At 43.6% G+C, this 25,321-nt stretch overlaps 1 protein-coding gene across 1 annotated transcript; it reads left to right on the top strand.

Moving 5' to 3' along the window:
- Window positions 1–2,272: 2,272 nt before the first annotated feature.
- Window positions 2,273–25,024, top strand: LOC311028211 (phosphatidylinositol-3-phosphatase SAC1-A-like). Its single transcript, XM_084032586.1, has 20 exons — window positions 2,273–2,377; window positions 6,348–6,445; window positions 7,235–7,309; window positions 8,578–8,705; window positions 11,005–11,154; window positions 12,598–12,657; window positions 12,751–12,784; window positions 12,860–12,961; window positions 13,408–13,493; window positions 13,603–13,689; window positions 13,775–13,843; window positions 13,937–14,016; window positions 14,462–14,560; window positions 14,647–14,785; window positions 16,222–16,291; window positions 16,378–16,450; window positions 16,536–16,629; window positions 18,032–18,124; window positions 18,211–18,268; window positions 24,531–25,024. Exons 1-20 carry the CDS (start codon window positions 2,349–2,351, stop codon window positions 24,665–24,667), a joined length of 1,761 nt encoding a protein of 586 aa, XP_083888712.1. The 5' UTR covers window positions 2,273–2,348; the 3' UTR covers window positions 24,668–25,024.
- Window positions 25,025–25,321: the final 297 nt, after the last annotated feature.

Genomic DNA, 25,321 nt, shown 5'->3' with positions numbered 1-25,321 from the left:
GAAAAGTCGTCTATACGACGTAATAATGACATAGTAGCCTGCTCTGTGAGCCGTTGATATGTCGTCGAAACGACGTTGAAACGACGTGAATTGATGCCGTCGAAGAGCCGTCGAAATCCGACGTCAGAAAAACTTTCATTTCAGCACCTCTGGTAGACGTCGAATCGACCTGCCTGACCGACGTCGATTAGACGTCAAATAGACGTCAAAATGTTTGCTGGGAATGGGCGCGTTTCGGATCGCATGCATTTGCGTCGATGCATGAACGAGACTTGAGAGGATCCGCCGGAACTCGTCATAAACACGCCAAGTTCTCACCACGTCAAGTCGGACACAGGTGCACTTCACGGACCATTTTTTATTTTTTTTTTATTTAAACTTTATTAATAATTGTATACATAACAAAAACTATCGCGCCAGGGGAAACTTCACAGACTTTGCACAAAGAATATGGCCTGCCCAGTGGCGCTGGCTTTCTTCGTCGCTGACGAACTCGAGCCGAGGCATTTGAAGTCCCGTTGTTGACGGAGGCTGAGGAATTTTCTCACGTGGGAAATACCACGTGGTAATTCTAACCAACTAGGGCAACGTTGAGGGGAGTGTCTTATGTCCGCACTTATTTCAGACCATCTGCATCTGAAAAGCATGCGGAGGGAGGTACCCTGGAGACACCGCGAGTTTTTAAAGTCATGTGACATGTCGCAAAGGGAAGTTATCACCAGCATTTGTGACGTTTTTTTCCCAGAATGCCTTGTTTTGCGAGGCAAATGCATGCGCATGCTTGATTCGAAACAAGCCTAATTCTAGCCATCATGCATCGCTTTCAACCCACAATACATCACGTTAGGTAGCGCGCTGCAGGCGGCTACATCAAGTCGAATTCGCCTACTGAATAGAAACATAGAATGATAATACAAATACACTGGAAAAAAAGAATGCCTTCCACATGTTGCCTTGCATGTGTGTGTGTGTGTATGTATGTATATATGTATGTGTGTGTGTGTTTAGTTTAGTTTAGTTTATTAGTTTATTATGTCGAAGACAATCCCAGTTAATCAACTGTATCAATAACAGTAAAAAAGGCAGCTTTAGCCAACATGGCTAATATCCTGCTGCAGTCCCCGGCCAGATGACAATAGGCACCCTAAAAAGCAAAACAAAAAACAAAAACAATATATTACAGCACATTGATTAAAGGAGAGTGTTAGGACAGCTAGGAGACAGGATAAATCAATGAAGATAGGAGAGAACAGTGAAACATCAGTACAATCATGCAGAGACAACACATAATCGAGACATACAGAAGCAGCACATAAAACATAAAACATAGTCACACAGCAGCAACATAATCACACATCAGCACATAAAGCATAATCACACATCAGCACATACAATCACATTCAGGAGTGCGGACAGACATCACGTGTGTGTGTGTGTGTGTGTGTGTGTGTGTGTGTGTAATATATATATATATATAACATATCCTCTTTGGTTTGCTGCTGTGTTCTATCGCTTGAGCACTATAGTCACGTTGACTTTGTTGTCCGACTTGGCGTTTGGCTGCCGTCTCTTTTAGAGCCCGCCCCCTCAGACACCTGCAGCTCTCGTCGGCGTGATAAGTCAAGTCAAGTCAAGCCAAGACCATCCCGAACAAGCCTACTGAAAGCACACTACAATTAGTACTAGTCCATCATGAGGTTGTATTCTGCTACCTCATGATGGACAAATACACTCACCATTAACATGCACCTTATCATGCTGCTGCATTATTTGCACTGAAGCTTTGCACTAATTCTTTTTTAATTAATATGAATCTGTACATTTTTTGTTGCTTGCCATTTTATGTCAACATTTATTCTTGTACATTTTATTGAGAGGGTCTACTTTGAATTTGAAGAGAAATCAGTTTGTTATTTGACCGTTTTATTTCAATTTTAATCTGAATTTAGATGGAAGTTAGCTAATATAATATATTTTAAGGGCTTTAATTTTGAAATTACACACCACAATGTCCTGATATACTCTGAGTGACAGTGAAGATGTCAGCTATAAACCCCAAGTGAAATGAGTACTATGGAAACATAGCGTTTCTGAAATATGAATCAGAACTGATTAGCTTTGTTTTCTTTAGTGAAGGCTGGATAGATACCTAGCTAGTTGCAGTGGTTGAACTACAAGTACCACCCATCGTTTCGCCTTATGGGTGCCAGGTTCTCCTGCGTTTGACGGGAAACCGGTAGTTTAAGCACTGCGCCCTTCTACGGGTTCTATAACTTGTATCTGGCAACACACACAGAGCCCACTCGCTCTGCTGCTGACGTCACGGAGGTCAGGTAGACGGAGCGAAGATGGCGACTGCCTACGAGAGATACAATTTGTGAGTACATATAGTTTATCGTTTTTAAAATCGGACTTTTCTAAGTGTGATAAAAATGCAAACCATAGGCTAAAGCTTCTGAGTGACGTAAAGCAGGAGCTGGAGTTCCGAACTAGGGCGATCTCAGATGACACGGTGGCTTAAGTTGGCTGACAGGCGGGTTCCGGTAGAGCAGCAGGACGCAGTCAAGTTTCACTCCACTCATTCATTATGAAGGAAATAAAACATGTTGACTTGGTAGGAGATGTACGTGACCTCCTAACGGTCGAACGCTTGTTAGTTAAGCTAGCTAGCAGCTGTTCTGGGTTTGTTGTTCATGTGGAACCAAGGTGTATCGTCGGTTCCGTTCAGCGGTAGCACTGTGGCTGTTGTTTTACGACACATTTATGTGAAACGTAACGTGACGCTGTTTCTCTCATCACTAACTATCCGTTGACCGAACTCTGCCATTGGTGCAATAGTTTTCTGAAAGTTGACAGAGTCGTATCTACCAGACAAACCGGCGGTCTCGTGTTCTGGCGGAATAATTCCCGTTACATATGAGCCTAAAAAGAATAAACCCTTCCTCGTCGGTAACCCACCCCTCCACCGAGTGGTACATCCGCCTCACGTGCCACCACTAGACACACCCTTGTTAAACCCGAGTGAGCCACCAGCGGCCCACCTCCCATTCTTTGTGTCACCGCGCCATGTCACAGCTTGTTGGGGTGGAGTGGGTCTAAATGATCCAAAGGATCACAACAAAATTGATCCCTGCTGTTACACTTATACATTAAACACACCCACATGGTCTGTAAGGCTCCTTTCTCAGCCCAAGAGAGCTTCACTCAAAGGGGCTTTACACTCCACCTCATGTCTGCTGTAGGGAGATTCACTATATTGCCACAAGTATTCACTCACCTGCCTTGACACTTGAATATGAATTTAAGTGACATCCCATTCTTAATCCATAGGGTTTAATATGACGTCGGTCCACCCTTTTGCAGCTATAACAGCTTCAACTCTTCTGGAAGGCTTTCCACAAGGTTTAGGAGTGTGTTTATGAGGCTTTTTGACCATTCTTCCAGAAGTGTATTTGTGAGGTCACACACTGATGTTGGACGGGAAGGCCTGGCTCTCAGTCTCCACTCTAATTCATCCCAAAGGTGTTCTATCGGGGCTGCACGGTGTTGTAGTGCACGGTGCAGTAGCACTGTCGTCTCACAGCGAGAGGGTCCTGGGTTTGATTCCCGGGTCGGGTTCAGGTTCCTTCTGTGTGGAGTTTGCATGTTCTCCCCATGTGAGCATGGGTTCTTTCCGGGTTCTCCGGCTTCTTCCCACAGTCCAAAGACATGCAGGATGGGGTTAGGTTAACTGATGACTCCAAATTGCTCGTAGGTGTGAATGTGAGAGTCAATGATTGTCTGTCTCTAAATATCAGCCCTGCAATAGACTTCCCCTGCTTTTGAAAAAATCCTTTCACAGGGTACACTTGTTGCAGGGACACTTAAAAATGTCTTAGTCAGTTGGTACAAATTAAGGAAGACAGCACGTCGCTCTTGCCAGTATTTCTGGCCCGTCTTGGAATAGCCGTTTCGAAACATAGAGGCGTTCCTTCAATCACTGAACTACAGTCACGTCACATGCGCGTTTCATAACCGCTTTTCGGCACATCGTTTCCAAACGTTTCGATCCGGGACTTCAGAGAAGCGCCAACACGCCCGTTTCGGAAATCACATCACTACCTCCATGTCTTTATGGACCTTGCTTTGTGCACTGGTGCACAGTCATGTTGGAACAGGAAGGGGCCATCCCCAAACTGTTCCACAAAGTTGGGAGCATGGAATTGTCCAACATCTCTTGGTATGCTGAAGCATTCAGAGTTCCTTTCACTGGAACTAAGGGGCCAAGCCCAGCTCCTGAAAAACACCCCACACCATAATCCCCCTCCACCAAACTTTACACGTGGCACAATGCAGTCAGACAAGTACCGTTGTCCTGGCAACCACCAAACCCAGACTCGTCCATCAGACTGCCATATGGAGAAGCGTGATTGGGTTCTCCAGAGAACGTCTCCACTGCTCTAGAGTCCAGTGCCGGCGTGCTTTTCACCTCTGCATCCAACGCTTTGCATTGCACTTGCTGATGTATGGCTTGGATGCAGCTGATCGCCATGGAAACCCATTCCATGAAGCTCTCTACACTGTTCTTGAGTTAACCTGAAGGCCACATGAAGTTTGGAGGTCTGTAGTGATTGACTGCAGGAAGTTGGTGACCTCTGTGACCTATGTGCCTCAGCATCCGCTGACCCCACTCCATCATTTTACGTGGTCTACCACTTCTTGTTGAGTTGCTGTCGTTCCTAATCGCTTCCACTTTGTTATAATCCCACTGACAGTTGACTGTGGAATATTTAGGAGGGAGGACATTTCACCACTGGACTTGTTGCACAGCATCCTATCACAGTACCACGCTGGAATTCACTGAGCTCCTGAGAGCGACCCATTCTTTCACATGTTTGTAGAAACAGTCTGCATGCCGAGGTGCTGTTTTTATACACCTGTGGCCATGGATAGATATCATTCAATCATTGCAAGCAACCTTGTGAGCAACAAAAATACAGGCTCATGATCTCATTTGTTGGCTATTCTGCGACCAATCAGATTCCCTGGTGTACAACAGGCATGAAGAAGAGCTTCATATCATTGTGAATTACCGTCTGTGGAATAGACTTTTGGATATTAATTTAGTTCTGCATAACAATTTTATTTAGTGAACATACTCCTGGTGTGTGCAATGCAGGCTCGCTGCATGGACAGACAATGAAGTCTTAGAGCTTTGTGGATATGGGAGTTTCATCCACCAACATTGCCTGTTTGCAACAGCAGCCTCTACAGTCACAGAATGTCTGATGGGTCACAGAAGTCTGTGCAACACCGGCTCTGTGTGAGACCCTTGTAAAGTAATATATAATATGTAACTTTCATGGATAACCCAAGTCTCTACAACTGTTTTTTATTTTGAAATTAAATGAATCAAAACCAGTGAGTTTCTCGGAACTGAAACACTTCATTTGGAAAAGGGTCAGCAAAGCTGTTATGTAAAGTCAGAGCGGTTTATCATAAATGTGGGAAACATTTTGTTGTGTCTTAGTAAATCTGCTTTATGTTGGTGTAGCACAGGCATGTATGTCACTGTGGTCTTAAATGGGTGGCCAACAATAGCCTGCTGTGTCACTACAGCACCAGGTCACATTCTTCAGCTTCTTACTCAAGCTGCTGCTATGATCTCTGCTCCATTTAAAGCTGCATGTGGTCACGTTTATGAAAAATACTTTTTATCACATTCATTCGAACATTTGGATAATGGTGAGCTCCTAATGTGTTGGCCCTCCAGATTAAACATGAGGATATCTTACTTGGAGACCCCCCTCTCTCCCTATGTTTCCTGTTTATCTGCCAAATACTATAGTATTTCATGATTGTGGAACTCTAAATCCCTAAGTAGGTGCTCTTGAGCATTAGGCATGTGCCGATATGAAAATGTGAGGTCATGATTATCCTGCCAAAATAATTTCTATTCAAGATATCCTGATAATGAATCAAAAATAACTCCTAACCTGGCACTAAAATATACTGGTATCACTTTACATTTAATTAGGGAACAAATATATTTGACTTCTCTACCTTGATAGTGAACTAGACAGCTTTTTCAAGTCACTCGTGATTATATTTCAGTCCCTCCTGGTCTTCGCTGTCTTTGTTTGTAATTGTTGTGGCCTAAAATGCCTGATTTTGTCGCAGCCTTTTTGAAAAGTTGCGGTTAAAGTTGTGATTTTCACATTAGAGGAGCAAGTTAATTTACAAAAAAAGTTGCAACTGTTTTTATTGTAAAAGAGGCACATTTTACGTATTTCCATCATTCAATGTCTATTTGCATCTCTACATTGACTTTGTACGAGGGAGAATAACTTTGCATTGTTGTCTGGCAGGCACACAACCCCAGAGAAGTTCTTCATCGAGGCCTGTGATGAAGGGGTTGATGCTGTGCTGGCGATCGACAGGGTCTCCAATGAGATGACCCTCACAGGTAGGAAGCCTAACGTTTTAATGACAACAACCAAACACGCGTATAGATGCGTGTCAGCCTCACCACCTGTGAGCCCTCGGCCGTGGAGCTGTGTTTGTATTGGCTAGGCATGTCTTCTCAGAGAAAAAGGACCTTTTATAGCTAGCCATCAATTGCCGTGTAAATGGTAGACGGTTTATCTTAATGAACAATATTTTTTTGGGGGGGGGGGGGCAGCTGTGACATGGCGCGGTGATTGGAGGCACCAATAATAAAAAGGATAATGAAGTAATTAAGTAAACATTGGCAAAACATAATCATGGTAAGAATAAACATATAATGGTAGACAGAATGCAATAGTAACTTGATTTACAGAACATATGTAAATTAGCATAATAGGTCCTGTTTAAGGACAAAAATGTATTGCATATTGACATATGTCTGACTATGACTGATAAAAAAAATAATAATAATTTCCACCTGTACAGTATACAGAAAATGTATACATGTGACATTTTTGTCAGTGGGTTTTCCATTATTTGAAGAAATTAGCATTTAAATGGGTAATATTCTGAAAATGAATATTTCATGGCAATTTTTTAATGCAGATTTTTTTTACCCTCAGGACATCAGAGCACGTTTTTAAAAGTGAGGCAAAACCACATAACAACAAGTAAAACTATAAACATATTGTCTATTTTTTAGTCTTATCAATCTGTCTTCCATTTAATAGATGATAGATGAGCATACAGATTCAATAGGAAGTGAAATTATCAGTGATTTTTTTCTAAACATCTGGTGCTTTCACAGGTAAAAAAGACATTCCCCCATCCGCAGTCACCAGGCCTGTATGTGGCATCATGGGAACCATTCGCCTGGTAGCAGGTAGGTACCATATTGTTGTCTTTGAAACCTGTACAGTAAAGCGTATGGAGCTAGAACAGTCTCATAATTCATAAATGCACACAGAAATTCATAAATGCACAAAAAAGATTTACAAATGTATTTGGGGATTTGTATATACATGTGACTCAAAACACAAATACATTTTCAATGCACACACAAATATGTTTCATTTCATATGTAAGTAAAAAATATTCACATATAAAAAACAAGATTCATAAACATATTTCCAATGGACACACAAATCTAAAAAAAAATCACAAATACATGAATGTTAAAGTATTTGCAATCTTCATCAAATACGCATTTGGGGCTTGTTACATTCATATATGAACTGTTGGACCTGTATTTACAAAGTGCTTTTAATTTGTAAACCTCCCTGCATTTGTGTGTGAAACTTTTGAGACTCCCCTGACGTGACTCTGATCCACAAATGCGTTTTTTCTAAGAGGAGGTTGTCTGTAGCCAATCAGATGTCTCCCTCCTTTACAGCCAATCACGTGAGTGCGTTGCGTTGGAGGGATATGGGTGCTAGAGCCAGAATCAACCTTATTTCTGGAGATAATTTCCCTTCTTCCTGTGCTCCCTGTCTTTATGCTGTATAGATTAGGTGTACAGTTATATAAATATCTATTTTTCTTTTATAAAGAAGCATTTTATAGAAGTAATTTATTCCCTCATTCTGGGGAAGATGAACCGGTGCGGGCGGAGTTGTGTTTTAGACTTTTGGGGGAGACACTCACGTGATTGGCTGTAAAGGAGGGAGACATCTGATTGGCTACAGACAACCTCCTCTTAGAAAAAACGCATTTGTGGATCAGAGTCACGTCAGGGGAGTCTCAAAAGTTTCACACACAAATGCAGGGAGGTTTACAAATTAAAAGCACTTTGTAAATACAGGTCCAACAGTTCATATATGAATGTAACAAGCCCCAAATGCGTATTTGATGAAGATTGCAAATACTTTAACATTCATGTATTTGTGATTTTTTTTTTTAGATTTGTGTGTGCATTGGAAATATGTTAATGAATCTTGTTTTTTACATGTGAATATTTTTTACTTACATATGAAATGAAACATATTTGTGTGTGCATTGAAAATGTATTTGTGTTTTGAGTCACATGTATATACAAATCCCCAAATACATTTGTAAATCTTTTTTGTGCATTTATGAATTTCTGTGTGCATTTATGAATTATGAGACTGTTCTAGCTCCATAAAAGCGTGAGTGACCCCTCCCCCTCCACAGGGATGTACCTGATAGTCATCACCAGGAAGAGGAATGTGGGCAGCCTCCTGGGCCACGCCGTGTGGAAGGCTGTGGACTTTGACGTGATCTCTTATAAGAAGACGGTGCTGCACCTCTCAGAGCTCCAGGTCAGCAAGACTGTTCAATCTAAATCTGCATTAGACAATTGTTCTGTAACCTGTTTAGTTGGTGGACCCGGTACCAGGTCCATCTTGTGGTGTAATTACAACACATCACAATAGAAGATACAGTGGGGCAAAAAAGTATTTAGTCAGCCACCGATTGTGCAAGTTCTCCCACTTAAAATGATGACAGATGTCTGTAATTTTCATCATAGGTACACTCACATCACATTGTAGGATTTTTAAAGAATTTATTTGTAAATGATGGTGGAAAATAAGTATTTGGTCAATAACAAAAGTTCAACTCAATACTTTGTAATATAACCTTTGTTGGCAATGACAGAGGTCAAACGTTTAATGTAGGTCTTCACAAGGTTTGCACACACTGTAGCTGGTATTTTGTCCCATTCCTCCATGCAGATCTCCTCTAGAGCAGTGATGTTTTGAGGCTGTCGCCGGATTTTCTATGGGGTTGAGGTCTGGAGACTGACTAGGCCACTCCAGGACTTTGAAATGCTACTTACGCAGCCACTCCTTCGTTGCCGGGGCGGTTTGTTTGGGATCATTGTCATGCTGGAAGACCCAGCCACGTTTCATCTTCATGCTCTCACTGATGGAAGGAGGTTTTGGCTCAAAATATCACGATACATGGCCCCATTCATTCTTTCCTTAACACGTATCAGTTGTCCTGTCCCCTTTGCAGAAAAACAGCCCCAAAGCATGATGTTTCCACCCCCATGCTTCACACTAGGTATGGTTTCTTGGGATGCAGCTCAGCATTCTTCTTCCTCCAAACACGATGAGTTGAGTTTGTACCAAAAAGTTATATTTTGGTTTCGTCTGACCACATGACATTCTCCCAACTCTCTCCTGGATCATCCATATGCTCTCTGGCAAACTTCAGACAGGCCTGGACATGTACTGGCTTAAGCAGGGGGACTCGTCTGGCACTGCAGGAGTTGATTCCCTGTTGGCGTAGTGTGTACTGACGGTAACCTTTGTTACTTTGGTCCCAGCTCTCTGCAGGTCATTCACCAGGTCCCCCCGTGTAGTTCTGGGATTTTTGCTCACCGTTCTCATGATCATTTTGACCCCACGGGATGAGATCTTGCGTGGAGCCCCAGATCGAGGGAGATTATCAATGGTCTTGTATGTTTCTTTTATACAGATAACAAGTTCAAACAGGTGCCATTAATACAGGTAACGAGTGGAGGACAGACGAGCTTCTTAAAGAAGAAGTTACAGGTCTGTGAGAGCCAGAGATCTTGCTTGTTTGTAGGTGACCAAATACTTATTTTCCACCATCATTTACAAATAAATTCTTTAAAAATCCTACAATGTGATTTCCAGGATTTATTTTTCACATTCTGTCTCTCACATTTGAAGTGTACCTATGATGAAAATTACAGACCTCTGTCATCATTTTAAGTGGGAGAACTTGCACAATCGATGGCTGACTAAATACTTTTTTGCCCCACTGGATGCATGTTAAATATGGAATCTTCAACTTTCCGAATCCGTGAAGCAACTGTATGTTGTCCAAAGTGTGCCTTATTAACAAGTGCTTCACATAAGGGAAAAATTATGTGTTGTTAAATGTTAACGTTAAAACTATTTACACAATAGAAACATGCAGTTTTAAAGGTTGAAAAGAGAAGGAGAAATTCAAGAAATACATCCCCTGGTTTCAAATATGATATTATTGTCAGTAACATGAAACATGAATGTTATTTAATGAAGGGGTGGGTGTGGTTTGATCACATGTGTGACAGGGTCATCATGAAATAAATAAATCAGGCAAGACATCTATGAACAAATGTTAATATAAATACACATTCATTTATTTCAGGGGACTTTCATTTGATAATGCATACATTTATTTCACAGCTCTTATTATTTCCACAGTGTGTAAAAACACTAGAGACAGTTTAGTCTCTGGGTTTAGGCCATCTGGTATACCGGGCATTTTCCTGGTGGGCCGACGTGCTTTTTGGGCCGACCACTGACACTTTGGTCAGGCCATAAAAGTGGTAGGCCTGGATCGGTGGCCCATTGTTTTTTGAATTGACACTGGGCTGGTCCAAAACACTTTGGGGAAAAAAAAAAATAAACGTGATATTTTTGACAGACACGAAATGCCAGCACCGAGTTTTGGTCCCAGACCGTTCCTGAATTGAGGATCAGGAGAGAAGAAGTTAACATATACAGTAGCAGTATAGCATGAGTGTGCAGTTCCCTGCTCTCTGAAGTCCATTGTCATGAGTTTTTCTTGAATACTAAAAGTCTGTTTCCTTTCCTCTGCTAGTCTCAGGAGAACAAGTCTTTCCTGTCCATGATTAACAACGTGCTGACGACAGACGGCTTCTACTTCTGCACTGACTACGACCTGACACACTCTCTGCAGCGGCTGGCCAACACCAGTCCAGACTTCCAAGAGATGAGTCTGCTGGAGAGGGTGAGACATCCAATGAATGGCCACACTTGATTCATGTATTTGTTGTCTTACATACTGTCACATGCCAAAATAGGGATCAATTAGCCTTTTTCAATTTAATTATATGTACATTCATTTGGGTCATTCCATGTGAACACAGCCAATATCGGGGTACCATACATAGTACCTCTCAGATTTGGCTGAAAAGCGGTGAAAATATACCTTATGTTACCAAACAAAGGAATCTGAAGTTGCAGGTCAATATCTCACAGTTTGCCCGTGGCGTCCATTTGAAATTCACGGGTGGCACGGCCTTTATTGACGCATTGGAATTTCACATTTCCTTTTTTGGCATTTTTGGAAGCCCATAACTTCTCTTCTAATAGTGGTAGAAGGCTGGAAACTGGTGTGGTAGTGGTTTTGTTCGATGAAACTGTGAGAGACGTGTTGATTAGACTGTATGATCATTTTAGAGGCTGCAGTTTGTATAATGACAGGTGTTTCTATTATTTTGTCCACCCTATTTATATCAATGAGGGAAAGCTAAATGAGTCATTAAATACAGTTCACAGCAACACAATTCCTCTGACATAGTTTCTAACCGTCACAAAGGTTTATTGCTATTAAAATAACATTTCTATTCAAAAATCAAAAATAGCAGAGGAGCTAACATTTCAGCACATACACATTTCTATGCTACACTACTGAAGCATATTGCATATGCTGCTTTTGCATTTTTAATGATTGCAGTGGATCAAATAAAGGATCCTGCAGAGAGTTTTTTCTAACCAGCAACAGCATCTATATCTCTCGCTAAATACCAGACTCCTTTTAAAACAGCCGGAAAAACCCTCTTAATTCAAATTTGACTGAAACAAATACAACTCACCAAAACTGCCTTGGTGTATTTTGTCACTTTTTCAATTATTATCTACCCTGGTTTGTTCAAAACAAACCATAAACAAGCAATATGTGTGAAAATATCAGGAGAGAAGTGAGAAATATTTTCACAAATGCAAATCTAGGTGGCGAGGTTGTAGCCGCTGGTTCAAGGCCATGACATGCTGCTGGACCCTGGAAGCTAGTGCTGCTATTGCCTGCTGTTGGGCTGCTGCTGCTGCTGCTAGCATCTGTGCTAGCTGTTGCCACCTGCTTTCACTTTTTATACATTAAAGATGGTTTTTTTTTTGTAAATTCTTCAAAAAAGCCAAATTATATTCACCATGATTCCACTTATAAAAGCAATAATACAGGTAAACATCCAAGGTGGTGATTACTTTTTGAAGGTGGCGTATTTCCTTAGAACACAGATTGTAGACCCATTTGTATTTCTTTCTTTTAGTTTTCTGCATCATTTAAGAGAGAAGCCCTTCTTCCCCCACCGCTACTAGTTACATAATGTATAATTAATCATAAGAGTTTTGATACTATGAGTTGATGAATCATTTTGCTTGTGGTTTTCAGGCCGATCAGAGGTTTGTGTGGAACGCGAACCTCTTGAGAGAACTGGCTGCTCAGCCAGAGGTAACGCATATGACCGTCGACTGTGTCTCAGTTCATTTTCACTCAGTGTCTCTGTACTATTTCATTTGAATAACATCCACTGTTTCCCCACAGCTTCATTCATTTGCACTTCCTGTTGTCCATGGATGTATCCTATTTCACAGAACGTGTAATATTTTATATACGATATGATTGAAGTGTTTCCTTGACCCTCCTGGTCCAGTCATTGTCATGAAGCCATGTCGTATCAACGGAAAGATCTTTGAGTGGATCCTCATATCCAGGAGAAGCTGCTTCCGGGCTGGCGTCAGATATTACGTTCGAGGTAAAAAAAAGCCCTGAAGTATGACACTAGGTTTATCTCCAAGTCAAGGCTCCTTCCTTGGTCAGACAGCTGCTTCCTTGGTTGGACGGATCCTCTTTGGTCGGACGGATCCTTCTTTGGTCGGACGGATCCTTCCTTGGTCGGACGGCTTCTTAATTGGTTGGCCGGTCCTTAATTGGTTGGATGGATCCTTCCTTCCAATCACTCACTGTGGTTTAGATGAAATCCAGTCTTACTGCTTCAACGAAATTCTGCGTTTTACAGTTGATTCAAATTGAAAAGTTTGAAAACCACTGACGTAGGGTCTACGTTGAAAGATCCTTCCTTGACGTTGAGAAACATCCAGTGTCTGTTTGTGGAGCTGCTCTATAAAGGTACAAGAGGAGACCATGCTGTCCACAGAGTTGCTACCTGCTCATAGATGTCTTGTGTCCCACCTTTTCTAGGCATCGACTCTGAAGGCCACGCTGCTAACTTTGTGGAGACTGAGCAGATAGTTTTATACGAGGGAGCGAAGGCTTCATTTATACAGGCAAGTCTGTTTGGGTTGTGGCTCAGTCTTTTTCTGCATCTTTCTGACCAACTTTTTCCCCAGATTTCAGAAATTCCTTTTAAAAATGAACCGTTTTCCCGCTCTCTAGACACGAGGCTCCATCCCATTTTACTGGAGTCAGAGGCCAAACCTCAAATACAAACCTAAACCTATAATCAACAAAACCACCAATCATGTAAGAGCAGGCGGTTTCATGTTTCTGTGTGTTTTTTAAATGTGTGGTTTGAAAATCGTATGCTAACCTCTTTAATGTTGTACAGATGGATGGTTTCCAGAGGCATTTCGACTCTCAGCTCCTCATCTATGGGAAACAATCTATTCTGAACCTGGTGAGACAACTTTTCACGTTTACTTAATTATTTGTTTAAAGGAAATATTAGCAAGAACTTGTGAGACCAAGTAGTGTTTTCTGATTTGTCCAGGTGAATCAGAAGGGTTCAGAGAAGCCACTAGAACAGGCCTTTGCCAAGATGATGACAGGCATGAACAATGGTATGCTCAAGTAAGTGTCACTCAATGGCCTCTACGGTTGTTCTCTTCACTTATGATGTCATTTAGTGCATTTCTTTAGGTGCTGTGTCTGCTCTCTTCCCTGGTGAACAGTCACAACACTTTATAACAACTAACAACAATCATAATTTTTTTGTACTAGTCAAATGACCACCGATCAGTTCAATGTCCACTGTGTATTGTATATTACAATCTGAGTCTGTCAGTGGCAACGACACGTTTACACCGAGATGTGTAACTGTATCTTTATCCGGTTTGATCAGCTGTATAAAGATACTTCGGTCTGCATCTCTCTGAAATCACTTTCTGTTTCTCCAAAACTTAGTTGATATTTATGCAGGTAGTGCATGACAGAGTAGCAGCAGGGGGTGGGGGCTTAGACGAGAGTCAATTGCCACTCGATGGAAACAATCTGGTCACTGACATTGTGCCCTCAGTTACATAGCCTTCGACTTCCACAAAGAGTGCAGCCACATGAGATGGGACCGTCTCCAGATCCTAGTGGATGCTGTCAGTGAGACACAAGACCAGTACAGGTAAGTCCACCAGCAGCTGTTCTGGGCTCATAGCTGTGGTGGTTTTCCAGGTAGCAATATTCCTACTGCTCTCTGGGTCTCTGCAGTTACTTCATGGTGAACTCAGAGGGGAAGATGGTGGCCCAGCAGAGAGGAGTGTTCCGCAGTAACTGCATGGACTGTCTGGACAGGACCAACGTGATCCAGAGCCTGCTGGCCCGACGCTCCCTACAGTCTCAACTTCAGGTATGTCCAACACGCTGGTGCTTTTACTGCTACTGCTACTGATAATGCTGCTGCTGCTACTGCTACTGCTACTGTTAATGCTGCTGCTACTATTATTGCTGCTCCTACGGCTGCTACTGCTATTGCTGCTCCTACGGCTGCTACTGCTATTGCTGCTCCTACGGCTGCTACTGCTATTGCTGCTCCTACGGCTGCTACTATTATTGCTGCTCCTACGGCTGCTACTGCTATTGCTGCTCCTACGGCTGCTACTGCTATTGCTGCTCCTACGGCTGCTACTGCTATTGCTGCTCCTACGGCTGCTACTGCTATTGCTGCTCCTACTGCTACTACTACTACTGCTGCTCCTACTGCTACTACTACTACTGCTGCTACTGCTACTGCTACTGCTGCTCCTACTGCTACTACTACTACTGCTGCTACTGCTACTGCTACTGCTGCTCCTACTGCTACTACTACTACTGCTGCTACTGCTACTGCTGCTCCTACTGCTACTACTGCTGCTACTGCTATTGCTGTTCCTACTGCTACTACTACTACTGCTGCTCCTACTGCTACTACTGCTGCTGCTACTGCTACTGCTGCTCCTACTACTACTACTGCTGCTACTGCTGCTCCTACTACTACTACTGCTGCTACTGCTACTGCTGCTCCTACTACTACTGCTGCTGCTACTGCTACTGCTGCTCCTACTACTACTACTGCTACTACTACTACTGCTGCTGCTACTGCTACTGCTGCTCCTACTACTACTACTGCTGCTACTGCTGCTCCTACTGCTACTACTGCTGCTACTGCTATTGCTGCTCCTACTGCTGCTGGTACTGCTAGTGCTACTGTTGCTGCTGCTGCTGCTGCTGCTACTACTACTACAGCACATGTAAAGTAAATATTTTGACAATCAACATTCCCTCTGGTTATTATCAATCTGTAGCATGTTGGTGTGTTCACACCAAATGCAAAGCAAACTTTTCCAGCTGCTGTCATAACCCGGCTCCAAGGCCATGACAAACGAGAGAGACACAATTAACGGACAACAACGAATAGTATTTATTGAATCGGATGAACTATTTAAAACAACAAAGCAGAAACAACAGAAAAGGCAAACGAGTGGCAAAAGCCAGTGGCTGCTGGCGAGGTCCATGCAGGTAAGAGACAGAGCACAATGCTGAAGGTTGGCCTTTTTCATTTGGCTGCCAGGCCTCCAATCACCTGGAAACATAGAGGACAAGAGGCTCACCACACCAGTCATCAACAGTCAGGCAGGTCGTCATCAACAATTGAGGGCATAAACATGCAAAAGACAGAAGGATGAGCAGGCAAACAAGGGGAATTGCAGGGACAGACAGATGTAGTATTAATAAGTGAATGTAAATGTTATTATTTCAACCTGTGTTCACTCACACCATGTGTGTGTTGTGTCTGTGTGTGGACAGAGGATGGGGGTTCTGAATGTGGGCCAGCGGATTGAAGAGCAGGCTGAGTTTGAGAAGATCTACAAGAATGGTAATGTGTTCTGTGTGCTCGACTGTAAGCCTGTGTTGTGTGAAGAGGAGGAAGTGTAACTGTTAGTCTGTGTGCTCTTTAACCAGCATGGGCTGACAATGCTAATGCATGCGCTGTACAGTATGCAGGAACCGGAGCCTTGAAAACAGACTTCACCAGGTACAGTGCTGTAACATCCCATAACACTCAGCTCACTGACATGCTGCTGTTGTTAACTGGAGATCAAACTTCGTCTGTCCATCAGGACGGGGAAGAGGACCAGGTGGGGACTGCTGATGGACGGCTGGAACTCAATGATCCGCTACTACAAAAACAACTTTTCTGATGGATTCAGACAGGTATGACTTGTTGCAGATGCATCATCACTGAACAAAGTGAGAAGGTTAATGCCCAATCAGAGACCAGTGTTGGAATTATACTCATACTACAAAAGTATGGTGATCCCCTGCCATTAAAATCTGTCCCATACCCTGTTTTCTTAGCACTTTAAGTCTGACTGTTTTATTAAGAGTTGGTGTGTGACAGCGGGGCATTGATGTGTGAGTAGTTCTGCTAGAGGACTGAACAAATCCACAAGAGGATGGTTTGGACTCTGCAGCAGTCCGAACACCAAGTCCAGGTCCAGGATTTAGCTAGCATAGCTAACTAGAAGGATAGAGTCAACACAAGGGGGCACTTTTTACAAAAGTCTCAATAAAGGCTGTTTTAATGTGATATCTGGTTTATTATGAAGTTAAAGTGTAAGTGTGTAAGATTTGAGATGCGTTGCTTCTAGCGGCCTCTTTGGCAGTAGATGGAACTGCAGGGCCTCTGGGACTCATCTCCCTCACCAACAGTGTGACTGTCTCTCATCTGCGTGATGCCTTCAAATGCTCCACACTGAAAGGAGGTCCGTGGTTTCCCCTCGTTGGCGTCACTTTGCTTCTTGATGACTTTCCTTCTTCTTCACTTCCATTAGTTTGTTTCTTTTTCGTTTTTAGTTGAATGGTCTTCTTTCTCTGCCTGTTGATCCTCCATTGTGAGTCAGCAGTAATGAAATGTACCTGGTCAAACACTTTAGACTAGAGGGAGCCTGACTCAGCAGTTGGAAGTTACCGATATCCGATTACAAGTAAACGCAGCATACTTCCGTCTCAGGTCTCGATGGAAGTCGGAGGTCCCCTGCAGAGTACTGACCATGCCTGCAGCGATGGTCCGTAGTTGTTCGTCTCTTGCTGGTGGCAACATCATTTGGTTTCCACTCTGGCCGTTCCATTTGCACACAAATCAGTTATTGCATCTTCCCATTATTTTGTTTCATTTCACAGTTTTGCTGCACATTACTAGACATTAATTTCTGGTGGACCTGAACCGGTTCTCCTCGCCTGTGCCCTGTTGTACGCTACCTTTTCAATCTGGCTTTATGTGTAATTTTGTTACATGCGGGTCCATTTATTGCTTTTAGAGGTGCACTAATGAGATTGGAGAGCGGAGTAGCGCTGTTTGCCTGATGGCTGTCAGGTTTGATAAATACGACACAAAATCAGGAAGCACAGCGTGCGCTGTTTGCAAGACCGCAATAACAAATGCAGCGCAAACTGCACCAGTCTTAGTACATTTACCCCTGAATGTCCTTAAATCTTGCATAAATGAATATGAGACTTCCACAGAAGCGCAGTGTGCATCTCTTCCTCTAACACGCGTTGGCCTTTGGTAAGCTGGCTGTGAGCTCAGTGTGTCTGATGGCTTCTGTGGTTTCAGGATTCCATCGACTTGTTTCTTGGTAACTTTGCTGTGGATGAGACTGACGGACCGACTCCTCTTCGTGTGCAGAAGGACTGGAAGTTCCTCACGGTCAGTACAGCACCATCCTCTCTCTCTCAGCAGCAGCACGTCATGTGACTAGAGGTCTAATGCTTTGAATCCGACTCTTTTTGCAGTTGCCTATCATTATGCTGGTGGCATTTTCCATGTGCATCGTCTGTCTTCTCATGGCTGGTAAGTTCTTCTCTGCTCATACATCTACATCCAATCAGTCAGTGCTTTCTTTCGAGCTAAACTGTCATTTGTGATTAGATGGCTCCTAACTTTCTATTGGCTCATAGAAATGTTATTTATGGCTGTTCATTTACTTCCTGTTGATTTTCTTACTTGACTTTATTCTCTTGTTAAAATGTTCTTAACCGTGGAGATTTGTGACTTTTACTGCTAGATGAAACGATAAAAAGTAACAAATACAAACAAATAAAAAGAGAATGCAATATAGACAGATTGACGAATAAATAAGTAAATTAAAGCAGCATCTTTAAAATGTATTTAAAGAAGTTCAAAGAGATGACTGCGGGCTGGATCTCCTCAGGCAGGTTGTACCTGTAACTTTGGGCCTAGGATCTGAGTCTGTGAGCTGGTTCATACACCTCTGCTGTAGCCTGGGGCCAATGTTCACACACTATTGGGAGGAGTTTCAAACAAAAGAACATGAGTTGATGCCGGTGAAGAAGCTTTCTAGAACCATTCATCGTTGACCGCTTAGCCCTGTATTCACAGGGGGGACTGGAGCCGATCCCAGCTGTCATTGGGTGAAGGCAGGGTACACCCTGGACAGGAAACCAGTCTATCGCAGGGCTGACATGTAGAGACAGACAGGTCACCAGTCTATCACAGGGAGACATGTAGAGACAGACAGGTAACCAGTCTATCACAGGGAGACGTGTAGAGACAGACAGGTAACCAGTATATCACAGGGCTGACATGTAGAGACAGACAGGTAACCAGTCTATCACAGGGAGACGTGTAGAGACAGACAGGTAACCAGGCTATCACAGGGCTGACATGTAGAGACAGACAGGTAACCAGTCTATCGCAGGGCTGACATGTAGAGACAGACAGGTAACCAGTCTATCACAGGGAGACATGTAGAGACAGACAGGTAACCAGTCTATCACAGGGCCGACATGTAGGGACAGACAGGTAACCAGTCTATCACAGGGCCGACATGTAGGGACAGACAGGTAACCAGTCTATCACAGGGCCGACATGTAGAGACAGACAGGTCACCAGTCTATCACAGGGAGACATGTAGAGACAGACAGGTAACCAGTCTATCTGACATGTAGAGACAGACAGGTAACCAGTCTATCACAGGGCTGACATGTAGAGACAGACAGGTAACCAGTCTATCACAGGGCTGACATGTAGAGACAGACAGGTAACCAGTCTATCACAGGGAGACATGTAGAGACAGACAGGTAACCAGTCTATCACAGGGAGACATGTAGAGACAGACAGGTAACCAGTCTATCACAGGGCTGACATGTAGAGACAGACAGGTAACCAGTCTATCACAGGGAGACATGTAGAGACAGACAGGTAACCAGTCTATCACAGGGCTGGCATGTAGAGACAGACAGGTAACCAGTCTATCTGACATGTAGAGACAGACAGGTAACCAGTCTATCACTGGGCCGACATGTAGAGACAGACAGGTAACCAGTCTATCACAGGGCTGACATGTAGAGACAGACAGGTAACCAGTCTATCACAGGGCTGACATGTAGAGACAGACAGGTAACCAGTCTATCTGACATGTAGAGACAGACAGGTAACCAGTCTATCACAGGGCTGACATGTAGAGACAGACAGGTAACCAGTCTATCACAGGGCTGACATGTAGAGACAGACAGGTAACCAGTCTATCACAGGGCTGACATGTAGAGACAGACAGGTAACCAGTCTATCACAGGGAGACATGTAGAGACAGACAGGTAACCAGTCTATCACAGGGAGACATGTAGAGACAGACAGGTAACCAGTCTATCACAGGGCTGACATGTAGAGACAGACAGGTAACCAGTCTATCACAGGGAGACATGTAGAGACAGACAGGTAACCAGTCTATCACAGGGCTGGCATGTAGAGACAGACAGGTAACCAGTCTATCTGACATGTAGAGACAGACAGGTAACCAGTCTATCACTGGGCCGACATGTAGAGACAGACAGGTAACCAGTCTATCACAGGGCTGACATGTAGAGACAGACAGGTAACCAGTCCATCACAGGGCTGACATGTAGAGACAGACAGGTAACCAGTCTATCTGACATGTAGAGACAGACAGGTAACCAGTCTATCACAGGGAGACATGTAGAGACAGACAGGTAACCAGTCTATCACAGGGCTGGCATGTAGAGACAGACAGGTAACCAGTCTATCTGACATGTAGAGACAGACAGGTAACCAGTCTATCACTGGGCCGACATGTAGAGACAGACAGGTAACCAGTCTATCACAGGGCTGACATGTAGAGACAGACAGGTAACCAGTCTATCACAGGGCTGACATGTAGAGACAGACAGGTAACCAGTCTATCTGACATGTAGAGACAGACAGGTAACCAGTCTATCACAGGGCTGACATGTAGAGACAGACAGGTAACCAGTCTATCACAGGGCTGACATGTAGAGACAGACAGGTAACCAGTCTATCACAGGGCTGACATGTAGAGACAGACAGGTAACCAGTCTATCACAGGGAGACATGTAGAGACAGACAGGTAACCAGTCTATCACAGGGAGACATGTAGAGACAGACAGGTAACCAGTCTATCACAGGGCTGACATGTAGAGACAGACAGGTAACCAGTCTATCACAGGGAGACATGTAGAGACAGACAGGTAACCAGTCTATCACAGGGCTGGCATGTAGAGACAGACAGGTAACCAGTCTATCTGACATGTAGAGACAGACAGGTAACCAGTCTATCACTGGGCCGACATGTAGAGACAGACAGGTAACCAGTCTATCACAGGGCTGACATGTAGAGACAGACAGGTAACCAGTCCATCACAGGGCTGACATGTAGAGACAGACAGGTAACCAGTCTATCTGACATGTAGAGACAGACAGGTAACCAGTCTATCACAGGGCTGACATGTAGAGACAGACAGGTAACCAGTCTATCACAGGGCTGACATGTAGAGACAGACAGGTAACCAGTCTATCACAGGGCTGACATGTAGAGACAGACAGGTAACCAGTCTATCACAGGGAGACATGTAGAGACAGACAGGTAACCAGTCTATCACAGGGAGACATGTAGAGACAGACAGGTAACCAGTCTATCACAGGGCTGACATGTAGAGACAGACAGGTAACCAGTCTATCACAGGGAGACATGTAGAGACAGACAGGTAACCAGTCTATCACAGGGAGACATGTAGAGACAGACAGGTAACCAGTCTATCACAGGGCTGACATGTAGAGACAGACAGGTAACCAGTCTATCACAGGGCCGACATGTAGGGACAGACAGGTAACCAGTCTATCACAGGGCCGACATGTAGAGACAGACAGGTCACCAGTCTATCACAGGGAGACATGTAGAGACAGACAGGTAACCAGTCTATCTGACATGTAGAGACAGACAGGTAACCAGTCTATCACAGGGCTGACATGTAGAGACAGACAGGTAACCAGTCTATCACAGGGCTGACATGTAGAGACAGACAGGTAACCAGTCTATCACAGGGAGACATGTAGAGACAGACAGGTAACCAGTCTATCACAGGGAGACATGTAGAGACAGACAGGTAACCAGTCTATCACAGGGCTGACATGTAGAGACAGACAGGTAACCAGTCTATCACAGGGAGACATGTAGAGACAGACAGGTAACCAGTCTATCACAGGGCTGGCATGTAGAGACAGACAGGTAACCAGTCTATCTGACATGTAGAGACAGACAGGTAACCAGTCTATCACTGGGCCGACATGTAGAGACAGACAGGTAACCAGTCTATCACAGGGCTGACATGTAGAGACAGACAGGTAACCAGTCTATCACAGGGCTGACATGTAGAGACAGACAGGTAACCAGTCTATCACAGGGCTGACATGTAGAGACAGACAGGTAACCAGTCTATCACAGGGAGACATGTAGAGACAGACAGGTAACCAGTCTATCACAGGGAGACATGTAGAGACAGACAGGTAACCAGTCTATCACAGGGCTGACATGTAGAGACAGACAGGTAACCAGTCTATCACAGGGAGACATGTAGAGACAGACAGGTAACCAGTCTATCACAGGGCTGGCATGTAGAGACAGACAGGTAACCAGTCTATCTGACATGTAGAGACAGACAGGTAACCAGTCTATCACTGGGCCGACATGTAGAGACAGACAGGTAACCAGTCTATCACAGGGCTGACATGTAGAGACAGACAGGTAACCAGTCCATCACAGGGCTGACATGTAGAGACAGACAGGTAACCAGTCTATCTGACATGTAGAGACAGACAGGTAACCAGTCTATCACAGGGCTGACATGTAGAGACAGACAGGTAACCAGTCTATCACAGGGCTGACATGTAGAGACAGACAGGTAACCAGTCTATCACAGGGCTGACATGTAGAGACAGACAGGTAACCAGTCTATCACAGGGCTGACATGTAGAGACAGAGAGGTGACCAGTCTATCACAGGGAGACATGTAGAGACAGACAGGTAACCAGTCTATCACAGGGCTGACATGTAGAGACAGACAGGTAACCAGTCTATCACAGGGCTGACATGTAGAGACAGACAGGTAACCAGTCTATCACAGGGAGACATGTAGAGACAGACAGGTAACCAGTCTATCACAGGGAGACATGTAGAGACAGACAGGTAACCAGTCTATCACAGGGCTGACATGTAGAGACAGACAGGTAACCAGTCTATCACAGGGAGACATGTAGAGACAGACAGGTAACCAGTCTATCACAGGGCTGACATGTAGAGACAGACAGGTAACCAGTCTATCACAGGGAGACATGTAGAGACAGACAGGTAACCAGTCTATCACAGGGCTGACATGTAGAGACAGACAGGTAACCAGTCTATCACAGGGAGACATGTAGAGACAGACAGGTAACCCAGTACCTAAGATGTTGCACTTTGGAGATCCATGAAATATGCTGCCTGCATAATGGATGTTAGTACTCTGAGTCTTCAATGTCTCGTGTCGAGTTCACAGCTTTCTGTACTTCATGGTGTGTCCATGTTGGTTTCATCATTCCTCTCAGCAGACTGAGGTAGGAGTAATAATGTTGCTAATATGTTCGTCTTTAAATGGCAAGTTCTTGTTTTACAAGTCTTAAAGGAAAACACCACCGCATTTCCATACTGAACTATGTTCTGCTCTGATCTTAGACGAGGTGATACATACCTCCCTCTCCTCTGTGCGTGCACTCAATGGCTCTTGCGCGCACTCCGCGCAGCGCTAATTTGCTAGCATGTAGCTAGCAAAATCATATCATATATCATATAAAATATATCATCACTCAAAACATGACGGGACTATATACCTTCTGCTTGTTTTCACAACCCTGTACGATGCACGTTATAACCATGATGTTTGATTGTTCACAAACTATCTTACTACAACCTGATGCTTCCTCAACTGTGCACAAACTACTACAGGTAGTGCAGGCGACGGCGTGCAGGTCACGTAGGTTCTATTGACGGAAGTAAGAGGGGGAGCGGAGTGATGATATTACTGCGCCGACGTCGAAGTGCTTCCAGTTGTTATTCCGCCATACTATATAGTTATCCTTGTTATCCGCTTAGAAAAATTGGCATGTTTCATTTTGTGTAACCAAACTTGGGGTGTGTAACTACTCAGGTAACCGTATTTAAATAGGGACAACGTGGAAGTGCTTGGTCGCTTCTAACTTCACCCCCCTTTGGATCCTAAGGAATATACTGGGACAAGCTACATGCTAGCAAATTAGCGCTGCGCGGAGTGTGCGCAAGAGCCATTGAGTGCACGCACAGAGGAGAGGGAGGTATGTATCACCTCGTCTAAGATCAGGGCAGAACATAGTTCAGTATGGAAATGCGGTGGTGTTTTCCTTTAAAAATAATGTGTTCTACTACATCTTGAGAATACTAGATAATGTGTTGTGGTGAAGTCAGCCAGGCAGCCATTCACGCTCACATTCACACCTACGGGACATTTAGAGTCATCAATCAACCTATCCCCATCCTGCATGTCTTTTGGACTGTGGGAGGAAGCCGGAGAACCCACGCTTACACGGGGAGAACATGCAAACTCCACACAGAAGGAACCCGAACCCGACCCGGGAATGAAACCCGGGACCCTTTCGCTGTGAGGCGACATTGCTCCCCACTACACCACCGTGCAGCTTTCTAGAACCAGTGAAATGAAAGCTGAAGAGCTTCAGCTGACAGGTTCTTGTCTGTTTTTTTTTTTTCTAGGGGACACGTGGACAGAGACCCTGGCCTACGTGCTGTTCTGGGGGGCTGCTAGTGCGATTACAGCCACCATCATCCTGTTCAATGGCCAAGACTTTGTGGACTCACCCAAACTGGTTCACAAGGAGAAACTGGACTGAGTGTGTGTGAAGAGTTCCCATACCTGGTAATCTTCAGCGTCTCCCCCCTCCAGGTCTGGACTCTGGTGACTCCATACTGCCCTCCACACTTCCAACAGCAGATTTGACCTTCATTTGTACTGCACACTACTCCTCCTGGTTTACCTTTCATGTCCTACCTCCCTTAAACTGGATCTTTGGGTCCCTGGTTTGTTGCTTGAGGTTGTGATGGCACTTCACAGTTTCTTTAGTTTTTGTTCACCGTTCTGAAGTGAAATCTGTCAAAATGTTACAAGAAACCAAGTGTAGGTCGGACATGTACACAATGTTGAGAAGAGGTCGAAACATGCGAACATCTTTGCTTATATATATATATGGTGTATGGTGTGGTGTGTGTGTATATGTATATGTATATATATATATATATATATATATATGTATATGTATATGTATGTATATATATGTATATATATATGTATATGTATGTATATATACATATATATATATATATATATATATATATATACATGTGTATATATATATATATATATATATATATATATATATGTATATATATATATATATATATATATATATGTTTATATATATATATATATATATATATATATATATATATATATATATATATGTATATATACACACATATACACACAC

The sequence above is a fragment of the Eutrigla gurnardus genome (genome assembly GCF_963514095.1).
Source record: "Eutrigla gurnardus genome assembly, chromosome: 17".
NCBI classification, from domain to species: domain Eukaryota; kingdom Metazoa; phylum Chordata; class Actinopteri; order Perciformes; family Triglidae; genus Eutrigla; species Eutrigla gurnardus.
The sequence above is the reverse complement of the archived record's forward strand: the minus strand, read 5'-3'. Positions and strand labels throughout refer to the sequence as shown.